General features: G+C 42.5%; 2 protein-coding genes across 5 annotated transcripts; both read left to right on the top strand.

The window, feature by feature from the left end:
* Window positions 1-529: 529 nt before the first annotated feature.
* On the top strand, window positions 530-4691 carry LOC126998273 (3-oxo-5-alpha-steroid 4-dehydrogenase 2-like). The gene is made up of 5 exons (XM_050859743.1): window positions 530-1422; window positions 2094-2263; window positions 2556-2642; window positions 3104-3254; window positions 4386-4691. Exons 1-5 carry the CDS (start codon window positions 1103-1105, stop codon window positions 4450-4452), a joined length of 795 nt encoding a protein of 264 aa, XP_050715700.1. The 5' UTR covers window positions 530-1102; the 3' UTR covers window positions 4453-4691.
* A 1376-nt stretch (window positions 4692-6067) lies between these two features.
* LOC126998016 (tetratricopeptide repeat protein 33-like) lies at window positions 6068-14677 on the top strand. 4 transcript variants are annotated; one of them, XM_050859298.1, is made up of 5 exons: window positions 6068-6186; window positions 6891-7028; window positions 10515-10685; window positions 11042-11233; window positions 11875-14677. In XM_050859298.1, exons 2-5 carry the CDS (start codon window positions 6891-6893, stop codon window positions 12127-12129), a joined length of 756 nt encoding a protein of 251 aa, XP_050715255.1. In that variant the 5' UTR covers window positions 6068-6186; the 3' UTR covers window positions 12130-14677. The 4 variants fall into 4 exon arrangements, with proteins under 4 accessions (XP_050715255.1, XP_050715254.1, XP_050715256.1 ...); XM_050859297.1 differs by having other exon boundaries at window positions 6095-6408; XM_050859299.1 differs by lacking the exon at window positions 6068-6186 and adding an exon at window positions 6433-6610.
* The last annotated feature ends 587 nt before the right edge of the window (window positions 14678-15264 follow it).

Here is a 15264-nt window from a genome sequence, read left to right on the forward strand (position 1 = left end):
TAAAGGGTACTGCGTGTTCCGACATTCGCGGCAGTTCCTCTACAGACACACACACACACACAGACACACACACACACACACACACACACACACACACACACACACACACACACACACACACACACACACACACACACACACACACACACACACACAGACACACACACACACACACACACACACACACACACACACACACACACACACACACACACACACTCTCTCTCTCTCTCTCTCTCTCTCTCTCTCATGCTTAATCTCCCTTTTTGTTCATTGATCATGCTTTGGAATGTTCATACTTGCATACCTTCCTGTTTAAGTCATATGTTAAGAAATTGATTTGGTGTAAAGCAGTATACGAGCGCTATTCCAGTCACTAAAATAAAAGGTCAGGATAATACTTAGACGGAAAAGGTACGTTAGATAAGGTGCAAAATATATCCTCCTTTGTATGTGTGCCTGGTGGGGTTGTTGTTGTTGTTGTTGTTGTTGTTGTTGTTGTTGTTGTTGTTCCTGATCAAGTAACTCTTTAAGGTCAGGACATTTAATTTAGAAGAGGAAGGTCAAATAAGGTCCAAAATATAACCTTTTTTGTCTATGCTTTTTTTTTATTGTTGTTATTCCTGAGATCCTAGTCTTTTTACTTTCAATGCAAAATCAAACTTAAATAGGAGTGATATATTTCCCCCGGATGACCGCTGGGGAATAGATCCATTTGAATTCTGATCGTAGAATATTAACGTTCTTCAGAATAGTTCAACAAAGGGAGGTGGTCGAGGCTGTCCGTCGGAGCGAGACAATTCCTCAAACTCCGATTCAGCAAAAAACACGCAACCTCTTTTTTATTATGCAACTCAGAGAAAACGATAAAGCGAAGCAGCCACAGAAAATGTATATCGAACTGGTGACTATTCTTGCAATAACCTTTACTCGGCGCAGGGAGGCGGTGGCACTTGGCTCACAACAGTAACTCGGTCGCCATAGCAACACGTGTATATTGCAGAGAGAGAGAGAGAGAGAGAGAGAGAGAGAGAGAGAGAGAGAGGGGACACAAATACAAGTTCTCCGTCCAGTCAATAGTCCGTAGTCCACGTAAGCCATCATGAAGTTCTCTCCGGAGGTGCTGAACAGAGCTTACATTTACCCGCTTTTCATGGCGAAGAATGAAAGCGAACTGATAACCGCCATGTGCTGGGGCTTCCCTGTCCTCGTCCTCGCCTCGCTCCTCCTCAAAGACTCGGAAAACAGGTCATCCTCCATCTCCTCCCGCCTCCGCCTGCCCGGGACGCTCGCCAGTTTCCTGCAGGAGGTCCCGGCGTTCCTCCTGCCGGTGCTGCTGGTGGCGTACGGGCGGCAGAGGAGCTACAAGGGCGTGGTGAACCAGCTGTGCCTCGGGATGTTCGTTATGCACTTTTTCCAGAGGTGAGGAGATGCGTTGGAGTGTAGAGAGTAATGCTATGTAACACTTCTTCTACTTCTTGTTATTCTTATTCTTGTCCTTGTTCTACTTATTCTTATTCTTCTCCTTCATCTTCTTATTCTTCTTTTTTTTCTTCTTCTTCTTCTCCTTCTTCTTCTTCTTTTTATTTTTATTTTTATTTTTATTCTTCTTCTTCTTCTTCGTCTTCGTCTTCGTCTTTGTCTTCTTCTTCTTCTTCTTCTTCTTCTTCTCTTAACGCCCTTATTTTCCCTTGAGGGGTTGGAATTATACACCACTCTGTTCACGTTAGTTTGGATGATAAGCCACGCCCACAACACACCAGCCACCATGGCCCACCAATGAGAGTTCAGTTTTCCCTGCATCTACCAATATTATGCTGCCTGAGTTGAAGAGGGAGAGGGGTTGCTTCTGGGTTGGTCAATGAGAGGGAGAGCAATGGGAGGGAGAGGTATACTTTTGAAGCTGATGTGAATAGAGTATAATTATAAGATCTTTTTGTCTAGTGGTATAAACTCGGTGTGGGGTTTAGTCTCCCCGTAATCCCAGACAGGAATGATTCTTTCCCCATTTGCTTCCTTTTGCTTGGTTGCTTCAGTGTGTCCTGCTTCTGATGCTGCTTCTCTTGCTGGTGCTTTTGTCTTGCCTGGTGCAGGTGCTTCATCTCGCCGTTCCTGATGACGAAGCACAGGCCCGTCCCCCTCCTGCCCTTCCTGCTTGCCTTTTTGACCCACGCTTACATTGGGCTCCTCCACGGCCTCTACTTCGTAAATCACTACCATTACAAGGATGAGGTGTGGCTTTTCAAACCCAATTTCTGTATAGGTAAGGATTTTATTGTCAGTGTTGCCGTTTTACTAAGGAAAGCATGTTTAGTGTAGTTCCCTGTAAACCTAATACTTCAGAAGGGAGATCTAACTTATAAGACACTGAACGCCATGTCAAAAGTGCACGAGAATAACAAGTTAACTATTAGGTGCTTTCGAAGTTCACAGTTACCTGGCCCGACTGGATGAATGAGATGAATTCTTTGTCGTTTTGTAATTTAAAGTTGAGAAGCAGATTTCGTGTCGACACTATAAGACGCGTCTCCAATGACTTGTCTCCTCCTCGCCAGGGTTCCTCATCTTTCTGTACGGCATGAAGACCAACATCGGCGCCGACTCAGCCCTCAGGAAGGTACAGAGGGGCAGGGTGCCGACAGGTGAGTGAAGCTGAAGAGGAAATGTTACCGTGCGCCTGAACAGAACCAGTGAAGGAACAGAAAAATGTGTGGCTCATCTTCGGCAAACGATGATTTACTGTTTGTATTTAGATAGAAAGTTACTGTAATGACAACATATGCGGCATCTAATTAACAATAATATTTGACTGGTATATAACTGGTGTTAAGGTATGGGCCGATGGAACATGAATGGGGCACTAAGGACAGTGAGGCTTTCTTCACGGTGGGATCTTTATATATATGAGCGTAATTTTGTTTTGTTTTGGGAGGTCCCATTATCAGTTTGCATATTCAGGAACGTGTTTCTAATAATAGTGATGTTAATGGTGAGGAGGAGGAGGAGAATTAATGATGATATACAAACGTTATTTCCTTATATGACCAAAACCGAGATGAAAACACATTCCCAGCATTAAAATCCGTCCATCTTACCCACTCAGGAGGCTGGTTTGAGAAGATATCCTGTCCGCACTACTTCGGGGAGATCCTGGAGATGTGGGGCTACGCGCTGGCCAGCCTGGCACCCCCGGCCCTGCTGCTGGCCCTCGGCACCACGCTTCTGCTGGGCCTCCGCGCGCTGCACCTCCACCAGTGAGTTGCTAGTGAGGTTTAAGGGCACTGGTAGGCATACAGAGGCAGGTAAAGGTAAAGTTGGGGGTAAGGTAGAATTCGCTTCATTGAGGATTCTTTACACTTTCATCAATATACTTTTGTTAGGGTTGCAGGGAAGGATTTGAGGTCACTTGCAGTAATACTCTTAGCTAGGGCCGCATTCTTAAACATTTCTGCGCCCAAGCACACGTATTTGAGTAGCGGGCTTTTTTTCACATTTGTTACCTTTTTTATGCCCTTGAACTGACTCCTCCGCTGTAAAAACAAAAATGACAAAGCTTTCGTATGGATTTGGGGCATTTCCAGAGGTACCTTTATTGCCCTGGTGGTAGTCTGACCCTTCTCCTGCATCATGAATGTGAAGAAAAACACTCATTAGAACCCGATTGATCTCCTTTTCGGCCTTTGGAAATAGTCGATTTGAGAGGCGGGAGCGGCTGAGAACTCTGACCTTTAGTTTTCTGTTTGTTTATTTTTCTTTACACCACTAGCTAGATATTTTTGTTTGAGTCTCAGGGGAGGGTTGAAGGACACTCGGAGGCAGGAGGACAGGTAAGTTGTATCGGCTGTATCCAAGGTAAAGAGAATACGAATATCTTTTTGCCTTGTGTAAGTCACCCCTGAAGTATTAAAAAGGAAGGGGATAAGCACAGAGACGGAATGGTGGATACGATGATGCTGATATTCGTGAAAGTGTTAATGATGATGATGATGATGATGATGATGATATAGACTTGAAGCGTGCCGGAGAATGTCACAGTTTACAGAGATTCCTTATGCTGTGCTATTTGCATGGCTGTTCAGCGTCTCAGTATAAAGGCAGACCCGTGAGTATAGACTTATTATATAGACTCTTATGGCCTCTCTTCCTTTACTTTTTTTTTTGGAGCAGCGCTTGGCGGGGTTTTGTTTTTTTTCTGCTTTTTTTACTCCCTTGAGCTTTTTCCATTAATGTAAGAAAAATATGACTTGGGTAGGTGTGGATTACAAGGCAAATCTTCACAGGGGAAGGTTATTTATCTATTCTATATTTTACATATGAAAGAGTTATAGACCATGTTTCAAAGAATGTTCTCAGTAGAGTTTACTGACGAAGATTCTCATTTCCAGGTGGTACTTGAAGAAATTCGAGGACTATCCAAAAACCCGCAAGGCAGTGATTCCCTTCTTGCTCTAATATACCTGAACACACACCACTTGCGTCCAATCGTCAGAAATATCTGCTGATTACAGATTTCCAGCACAAGGTGTTTTTGTTTTTGTTTTTTTGTTTTTGTTTTTTTACTGGAAATGTTTAAACAATGCATGTGGTGTTAATGCTCTTATGGGTATGCATCTCTCTCCTAGATGTCAACTAATGGTTGAATTTCCCCACAACAAAAGGATGCAAACCTAGTAAATATAATTATGTGTGTGTGTGTGTGTGTGTGTGTGTGTGTGTGTGTGTGTGTGGTGGGGGGGGCAGAGAGAGAGAGAGAGAGAGAGAGAGACGCCAAGTACTATAATATATATAGGCCTAGTGGTATTTTCTGTTCGGCCACCACTCATGAATGCAGTAACTTTGTCTTTGGTTGCTACGTGTGTAGACGGTCGGTGAGTAGTGTGAATGAAATGTGATTATTACCAACAAACGGTTTACGATGATGTACATTTCATATAAATTAAAGTTTGTCACAGACCCGTATTTTTCTTCTTGACTTATATTGACGTAAATGAAAAAGATAGATGAGAGACCATATACTGATATTACCTAACTATATAAAAGACCATCTTCATAAATATTGATGTTTCAATGCTGAAGCTTTTTTTCATTTAGGAATTTATAATTATTTCAACAAGGTATTATTAACAAAATCTTACTGCTCCCCAAGAAGAATGTTTTGAGTGGATTTCCCGAGGCTTGGAGTGTTTCAGGCTGGCGCTCTCCCTTTTAAATATAAGCACGAGACGTTCTTATAAGGGCCATTTAGACACGCGCCCAAGGATACAAGAAGAGGAAGATGAGGTCGCCGGACCGAGCCGAAGCCTCCACCGCATCCGAAAGCTTTAAGTGGAAATATGGGCGGGAGAACTGGGAATGTTTGTGAGAGGTGTTATGAGAAATGGGAGTATCTGGATCTGGACCTGGATCTGGACGAATAATTCGCAGGACACCTGTACAGGTGCATAACATGTATATATGGAGTATGGAGGTGTGCAAAAGATAAATAAATAGGCGTGTGGAAGAGAGAAGAAAGAAAAAATGGAAAAGAGGAATGACAGGAAAGCCAACCCTGGAACGGACAGGAAGAATGACCAGTCAAGGAATGGAAGTATCTAAGATGGTAGCTATGGAGGGGACCTGTGTTGTTCAGAGCCAGGACCAAGTCCCTAGAGGTGAACAGCAGAGTGTACAGATGGAAGAATGGGGGAAGCAAGCTGTGCGTGATGTGTTAGAGAGGAGTGGATGAAACTGGAGAGTGAGAGGGAAGAGCATGCAAGACAGGAGATGAGAAGAGTAGGGGTGGAAGAAATAGGAGTGGAGGAATGGAGTGAGATGAGAGAAAGTAGTATTGGCAGGCAAATGAAGTACCATGCTGGGGTTGAGTTAGTGGAGGATTAACAGTGGTGTGGCTGAGTGTGAAAGAATTCTTAGAGAATGCCTGTAGGATGCGAATGAGAGGCAGAGTCACCCCAGTGTGTGTGTGTGTGTGTGGGGGGGCAGTATGAGTGCGACGTTGAATGAGGTGAGAAAGGGAAGCTACACATAGTCTCCCCCCGATGCAAAGGCTACACCGACAGTGGGCTGCTGGGTGACTCTCGCCCTCAAGTTCAAGTTTGAATTTTTGTTTACCTCCCGCGGCGTGACACGGCGCGGGGGACACAGCGCCGCGTTATATATAGCCCCGCACTCACCCCGCTGGCATCCCAGGTATGACGGATCGCTTTGTGCGCGTAAGGGCCTTTGGTGCGCCACACAGCGTAACGCCTGGTGCTGTGTGCTGCGGGGCGCGGCGTGCTTAGTGTGGTGCTGGGGGGCTGCCTGAAGGGCCGTAACGCACCACACGCACACCCAGGAGGTGATCGTGCCCAAAAAGCACTTGACGACCCTTGCCTCTAGCCGCTGGCGTCGTTGGTTCCCCCACACAGCCTGGTAATTAGCTATGGAGCGTTAGCCAGCCCACACGTCACTGTGGCGAGGGCTGCAGGCCAGTGACAGCAGCACGCCAGTGTGTCAGCAACTGTGGTGCTCATTAGCCTGTCAGGCACATTCTGCATTTCAAGGCTGAGTCACTGCTGAGGGCTGCCCCAGAAGGCCTGTGTTGAGCCAGTGGGCAGAGTACAGTTTTCAGTCAGTAAGGAATCATGAAGCCATATACACAGTTTCATTACTTACTCAAATGCCTCTACATGTCATATTTATTCATCACTTTATGACAGTAATGTACAACCCTTTTATCAGTTTTGACAGCAGTTGCTGTACTTAAGGAATTATGTGTCATCTTCATATAGAATGGAGTCAGAGTTGTACCTCCAAGTTCATTGACTGTCAGTGTTGTAAGCCTCAAAATTAAGAGGAGAAAGGACTTAATTTGCAACTGCTAGTACTTGTAGTTCCAAGTATTCTATTTACAGATGCAGTCCTTTGGGTGGAAGAGGAAGGCAGGTTTATCTCAACCTCGACCTTCTGTTTTTTCTGAAGAAAATGTTGAAGAAAGAGATGGAACTGAAGACCCAGATGTTGATTGGTTGACAGCATCAAAGCGCCCAAAGGTAATGTATCGAGGTGTTCTACTTTTAGTGGTGATCATTTTCGTCTTATTTTTGATTATGTAAAAATATTTATTTTGTTCTCTCTTGGTGGGTTTTCTGTTTATTGTATTTTCACTCTGATTATTGATGTTTCTGGTTAGAATCTCCATGACCTTGGGAAAAACATTTCTTGGACAAAAGTTTAGAATAATAATTCATCGATGATACAATACTTTTTTAAGGAGTGGCAATGCATTTCAGGACCATAAAAATGCTGATTATATAGAATCAGTCATCATTTATTTAAATAAGATTAGTTGACTACTATCATGATAAATTGTAAAAGCTAGCTTTATCTTATGTATAGTAATTTTCCATCTGGATTTACTTGCATTTGTGTAAATAACTCATGACTTTTAATGTTTGAATTATATATATTTATGGTGCATATTTATTATATTTACACCAAACAGTCTTATTTGAAGGCCTTTGAATAACAAATATGACAAAGACTTGCATGTTAATGAGAAAAGATCATGAAAACCTTTATAAATATTTGGCGTCGGCTGAGTGTGACATGATTTTTCATTGGTCAGACGGTCCAACTCCTTCTTGCCTGGGAGGACATAACCCTTGCTAGTAACTGAAATACATGAATATTAACTTATAAAGCTTTATTAAGAGCTATAAATTAATGCATTTTAATTCCTGGTATGATGTACTAAATGAGAAAGGTTAATTAATGTACAAATGACTGAAAGACTCCTATTTTACAGTATTGCAGTTCTAGTGAACTTTTTTGCATGCTAAGTCACTTAACAGACAGTAACTGGAAGCACCATATGTTAGATGAGTAGTCTGTCAAATTGTCCAGGATTATTTTTTCTTGGATCAACTTTAGATATGTGGTAAAAAGTTCAACTTTTGTTAGATATGCAGGAGTATCTGCAACACCTGAGGGAGTGAAGCACATTTAGCAGTATAATGGTGGTTAGAATATATTCTTCCAGGGTAGGTTAAATGAAGGAAGAATGGTATAAGAATATTCATTGAAGAATCTGCTTTAACATGGAAATTTGGCTTGTGTGAATGTGATACCTAGGTATTATATTAAAAATTACCTAACCAATTGTTTTCCTGTCATTGATGGTCTATCAGATACTGTAATAGAGGTCTGGCCTTCAATGATTACTTTGTAAGTACTGCACAAGAGAAAAAAAATATTCCCTTAAAATGGGGACCCCAGCTTGCACTAAAACTCAGGTAAGGTGCATGGCAGTGTGGGTAAACTTTACTGTAGTAGTGCTAAGGCAAGCGGTGCTCATGAATGGAAAACTAATACCAACGTAGCATAAAACACAGCACTTAGAAAAGCAAGCAAAAATTTATGCTGGGGTGTTGTAAAGCTATTAACTTATATAAACCTGCAGTACTACATCAAACACATTGTTAGATGGCAGCAGTGAATAAAGATTCATCCTCAGAAAAAATAATCTCAGAAGGATGATTGGAGTGCTTTGTATACTAATTTGTATATACATATAATTTATTCATGCTTCATTAGCACTAGTTTGTGTACTAATAAAGTCCACGAGTGTCTGCCCAGGGAGAAGGATGGACCAGCTGTGCCTTGATTCCTGTGTGTGGGCCTGCCACACCCTCAGGCCACACTGCCAGGAGGGTGTAGCAGCTGCCACAGCTTGGTTGTTTGTCATTATGTTTCATCACGTTTCATCTTTTTGTTTAGTTGCCCCGATGTGTGTTACTTTGCACTGATTTGTAGGTATGTAATTTTAAATACTGATATGCCCTAGATACTGAAGTTATTTAAAAATTATCTATGTATTATTAACAACCTGCCACCCTTTTTGTCCCAAATTATGGTGAAGATTAAATGACAAGAATATTGATGCATATCATGGGACAAAGTTAATACACACACACACACACACACACACACACACACACACACACACACACACACACGGCCTGGTAGCTCAGTGGATAGAGCGTCTGCCTCACAACCAGAAGGACCGGGGTTCGATTCCCCGGCCGGGTGAAGATAAGTTGGGTTTATCTTCTTTCACGTGTAGCCCCTGTTCACCTAGCAGTGAGTAGGTACGCGACATAAGGCAAGGAGTTGTGACCTCATTATCACAGTGTGTTGTGTGTGAGTGGTCTCAGTCCTACCCAAAGATCGGTACTACGAGCTCTGTGCTCTTCCGTAGGGGAACAGCTGGCTGTCGCGAGAGAGACCCGCAGTAGAACAAGAGGTGAATTACACACACACACACACACATGAAATTATGTTAAAGCAAAGGAAATTCTAAAGGTTTCTCAAGAAAAAAGTTTAAAAAGGAAAAGTTATGTAACAGATGTGATGATTAAAAAAAAATGGGAAACAGAATAAACTAAAAAGAACAAGACAGTCATGGAAAAAAAGCGAAGTATTATATAAAAATATGAAGCAAAGAAAATCATAATAGAAACATTGTAGATAAATACAAAACTGAATAATTGTTGTACAAGTTTGTAGACAGGAAAATTAAGTAAGTGATAAGCTTTGAAAGGTTAATAGTTGATGGAAAAATATAAGGATGCTAAAGATTTAAGTGAAGTCATAAATAAAAGTTTTCATACAGTATTCACAGAGGAGTAAACTTTCAAAGAAATTAAATTTGAAACAAAACAAGTTGATAGAAAGTGTAAATTTAGAAAAACAAATGGTGTGCACATGAATGTCCAAGAGCTGGTTTATGAATATGTTGTTGGATGAATTGAACAAACTGAGCAGATATGTAGTTGATGCAAACATAATTAAAGGTTTTAAATGGAGTTCAAAATGTTTTTATGAATGGGGAGGTAAGATGGTGAATATCCCACTTTCAGGAGGCCATTTCAGCCCATCTGACCTCTTGTAGTTTCCTTATTTCCTCGTATTAATATAAGAAGTTGATGGAAGGAAACCATGAAAACCCACTGCTGGATAGATATTAAAGTAACATCCAGAACAATTTGTTGGTCATGTTTATGACAGTATCAAGAGCTTTCTGAAATGACCGAGATGAAAAAGCCTAGATGTCAAAAATTTCATCTTACCAAAGAGAACAATTGATGAATTGAATGGGCTAACTATTTTTTTTTTTTTTTTACCATGGAGCATTCATGAGTTTGAGGATGAGTTGCTTAAATGGATATGAAGGCAGAACAATGCAAACTCTAGTCAAATCCTTTAACCCAGTAGCAGCGATGGGCCAAATTTCTGGCTTTACCGTGTAGCAGCGACGGGCCAAATTTGTGCCATGATATAAACCCCAAAAAATAGATGATACATAATCTGATCACAAATGCTTTGATAAATATTATGAAATGGTTTGTATGAGGGGTGATTTTTCTCATTTTTCTCGTTTGGAGGGACCATTAAGAAACATGATCCCCGCTGCTACCGGGTTAAACTACATACACATCGACACATGCCTCATAAAGGCAACCCCTTCCCCCCTTCAGGTGCTGCAGCTGGAAGATGCCAAGGCCAAGGCTCGCCGGCTCAGCAATGAGGGCGTGACACTGGCGGAGGCAGAGCGGTGGTGGGCAGCCATTGGGAGGTGGAACGCAGCCCTTGCTCTCACCCCAGAGGACCACACCATCCATGAAATGCTGGCCCAGGCATACATGCAGGTAGGGAGATGCTGTGCTTGTGACACCTATATTGGCATCAACATCATTATCCATGCTTCTTTTAATTTTTTTGGCTCATAAACAGTATTTTATACTTTATAGTAAAGTTTCTTCTATTTGCAATCAACATGAACCATTCTGGTGTCCTCTCTCTGTGTTTGTGGGTACTGTGCTTCATCTGTTATTCCTGTTTATAGTCAGTGTTTCTTTTCCATATTACTCACTATGCTCATCATCCTTCATTCTTTATGGACTTATATACTCTTGTTGGTGGGGAGGAAGTCAAGGACTTCAACCCAGCTAATAAGTCAGATTCAGTCTTGTAATATCCTTGGTGTCTGCCTTGTGTGTCTCAGGTGGGCGAAGTGTTCCCATCACTCAGCGCAGCAGAGGAGGCTGTGAGGTTGTGCCCAAACTGGTGGGTGGGGCTTCAGACCCTTGGACGGGCACAGATGGGGCTGGGTGAGGTGGCCCAGGCTGTAAAAACCTTCTCCAGAGCTGCTCACATTTGCCCTGACCAACAGGAGCTCTGGAGAGAAGACCTTCAGGTACAAGAAAACTATTACTTTAGACCAGTGGTTCTTAACCTTTTTTGAGGCGCAGAACCCTAACGAAAACCTCTACACAGTAGCCAAACCCCTCAAGTAAAGAAGAAAAAAACATACAAGTGGAAGAAAAATTGCTTCAAAATTCAAGAGTATATTAATTTTGGATAATACAAAGAATGGATTCCATTTTAATACATCAAAATATTAAAGAAAATTTGCTTAAAATTTAATTGCAAAATTGCAATGTCTTTCGGGAGGATCTTCGCCGAACTCCAGAGACTGGCTCGCCGAACCCCTAGGATTTGGTCGAACCCAGGTTAAGAACCACTGCTCTAGACCCTTGACAGATCTTGTAGTCAGATTTATTTGTTTATTTTTTCATTTGTCTTTTTTAGATTTTTGATTAAAAGATGGAATAGATTTCAAATAAATGTTATGTTTATCATTTTATGAATTTCATGATCACATACATAAACATATTACTTCTAGAAGCAAAACTATGTTATCAATACTGAGATGATACACTAATAAGCACTTGTATGAGCATTAGCACTGAATCAGAATAGAAATCAGTGAGTGAAAGATAAATGAAGAACAAGAGTGCAGTAGTTCCTTCAAATGTCCTCTGCTTACCTCCTTAGTGGGCTGTTGGTCTGCTAAAGAAGTACCAAGAGGTGGAGGCTGACAGGGAGAAGCAGATTGCTGCTGCCAAGGAGAGTGGGAAGGAGGTGCCAGAGTTCCCAGTGCCATCTGTGGAGGGGTCCATCAGGGAGCGCTCCATCCAGATGTACCAGATCCAGAAGCAGCGAGAGGCAGTGGAGGCCGGCGACCCAACACTGATTGAGAGAGGGAAGACCATTGACCCCTCCAAGATGGTGAGGATGAGGGTCACCTAGGCCTCAGGAGGGGTACGTAGGAGGAGGAATTGAGCTTTAATGTAATTATTATGGGTTGGCAGTTACTTGTGTGTAGAAAAGTGTGTGTGTGTGTGTGTGTGTTTGTGTGTGTGTGTATGCATGTGTGTGTGTGTGTGTTTCTCGGCATCAGTCACCGCACAGGCACTACCACCAGTAACGTCTGTTTGGCTCTTACTTCCTCCACTCGGGCACTCATTGACTGGCAGCTGTGGCCCCGACGCTCCTCCATCCTCACGCTAGCTCACTGATACTGCCACCATGGTGCTTCCAGCCTCCTCGGGGTCAATGCTCCTGAGGACACCCACTGCCATTTCAGAACATGAGTCACTCTCCATGGGCACAGAGGATAACTGGGATGACTCAGATAAACTCCCTTCAGCCCCAGTAGCCTCTGGAGCTGGCAGAGGCAAGCTGGTCTTGGGGGATGCCTGTGCCTTCGCTGCTGCCTGCAGAGTGCCATCACTTGATGCACTGCTGAGGGGATCTACACTGAAACTGGGCACGGCAGACCCCTCAGCGCTTGGTGGTGGTGCTGGTGGCCCCCACGCTGGCTGCTCCAGGCCTGCCAGATTACTGGTGTTGTCTGGTGGTGCTGGCAGAGACTCGGGTGGCTTTGTACTAACAGACATATCTGCTACTCAGGCTGGAGGTGCTCCTGCCCCTGCGACGACAGGCTCTTGTGTGGCAGGAGTGTTCCTGTCTGGCGGGGCTTTGGCTTGAGACACACTCACCGTCTCTAACTTTGATTCATTCTTGACTAAGTTCACCGAGTGCCTTGCTGGATTCACTACCGGCACCCTCACTGTTGTTCTGTTCTGCCATTGGGTCACCTGTGTCCTCAGTTCCCCTCCCAGCTGGTGCCATGTTTGTGAGTGCCAGCCTTGTTTCATCAGAGCCCTGACAGCTCACCTTGTGTCATGGAGGGCTGACTGTTGTTTTAAACCACTAACAGACTCCCCTTGTCCATTCTTTCCTTCCCGGTCTGCACCACACTCCCTGCATCTGTGTGTGTAATTCACCACAGCCTGATCACGATTTGGACTCGCTTTCGCCAGCAGGTACCCTCCCGACGAGAGCAAGTGCTCATTATCATCGATCTCTGGGTACTGCCAGGACCTCACACCACACACCTCATCCCCCTTGCTCAAGGGGGGACAGTAACCACTCCTAGTCAACTGAAAGAATCCGGCCTGAGCGGGGCTCGAACCGCCGCCTGTTTGGCCATTAAGCCTTGCAGCACTATAGTGTGTGTGTGTGTGTGTGTGTGTGTGTGTGTGTGTGTGTGTTGAGAAAATATTTATCATGAGTTTTTATCCAGGTTGTTTTTGAAAGATGTTTGTTTTCTAATGACAAATTCTTTTATAAATTTAGAATGTAAATTTATATTGACATAAGCATTAAATTGTGTCGAGCACTCTATTTTTGTTATGATTAAAACACAAAAGTGTGGTGGCAGAAGTGAAAGCAGTGTGTGGGAGGAGGTCATTGTTGGTTTTGTATGGCTTACACTCTTAACCATTAAGGGTCAATAAAATATTTGGCTTTCATACAAAAATGATACATACTCATTGAAAGCAAATGCCACAGCACTAATGCGTTTGTTATATGTGGATCGCACAGTGAATTCATGATGTATTGTTTGCACTGAGTATTAACACGTGTCTGGGTTATATTATGACAGTTTTACTGAAACACAGTAAGTGATACACTTTTTAAGGGAGCACAGCTTGTCCATGCATAGTCATGTTGCTTCCATAGAGGTAACCTTATCCTGTCATCTAGTAATGCTGCTGCTGCTAAGTGTGGAGAGTATGTACTAAAGGTAGATCAAAGAATCCCGGCCTAAGTCATGGATAATGGAAATGATAATGACTTAATAACAATAATTTATCTTTGATCTCTGTTAATTTGCCATGCAGTTTGGTATTAACAATTTATTACAGTATTTGTCCATTTTATGCATAGGTGGGTGTTAGAACATATCTTTTTTGTCTTATTACTAGTATGTTGACTTTGATATGTTATTGTTTCCACCTCCTTTTATAGTTTTCTCAATAAACAAAGGGCAGTGGTTGTAATTCATGCAGACTGGAATTAGGACACAGGATCAGTTTGGGAGTTGCTTATAGCTATCTCATATACTATATATTTGGAAACACTGGCCTCTACTTATAAAAATTGTAAACCATAGTTGAGGAAAACATCCTTGCTGTTGTATTGAAATCAAAGGTAGAAAATGTGAATTATTATTCAAATGTTACTAACACTAAGAAAACCACAGAGCCACGCTTCAGCACCAGGGGATCTAAACTGTCTTGGAGAGGACCTGAACTTGTTGTAGCAGTGGTTGGGAGAGTGGCAAACATTATTCAGTGTTAGCAAGAGAATTTCCAGATTTACTTTGATGCCCATTCCTTGGATTTTTTTTTTTTTTTTTTTATTTATTTGTTTATTTATCATGAGAGGGTGTGTGGAACCATGGTAGAAGTGTAAATTTACTTCTATTAATACACAATGTCTTTGCATACTACAGTCCTTTCATTCCTTTATCCTTTTTCTCAAGTATTCTACCATCCTCCTCCCATTTAAGGGTTTTCCTCTTGCCCTCACAGCCTCAACCTTATTCATGTATATACTTTTTCGTCATATCAATCTTTTACTTTCTGCAGCAAGGTTAGGGAACACATCCAAGGCCAAGATTATCCTGTATCTAAGCAAACGGTAAGTCAGCGTGGGCTATTGCATAAAGTCACCTCTGAAGTAGAAATTTAACTACATAGCGTACTATCTGTAGCCCTTCCCCATCACACTTCATCAACAATTAAATAAGTGAAATCTAGGCATCACTCCATGGTGTCGAGGGCATGACGCCACACTTTTGACAGGCCAAGTTTAGCCAAAATATGTACAGTAAAAGATTATATTGATGTCAGGCAACTTTTTAGGGCAATTTTCCCCTCTTTTACGATGTTTTTTTCGAGCCCTTTCCTTCAGACTACTTTATTTCATTTAATTGTAAAGCATAAGAAAAGTAAACGTTTTGTGCTGTGGCTGGCGCCGAGGTCGAAGTGGCGCCGAGGGTGTGGCCATTGTCAGCATGATTAGGTATACGAT

The sequence above is a fragment of the Eriocheir sinensis genome, chromosome 13 (genome assembly GCF_024679095.1).
Source record: "Eriocheir sinensis breed Jianghai 21 chromosome 13, ASM2467909v1, whole genome shotgun sequence".
NCBI classification, from domain to species: Eukaryota; Metazoa; Arthropoda; class Malacostraca; order Decapoda; family Varunidae; genus Eriocheir; species Eriocheir sinensis.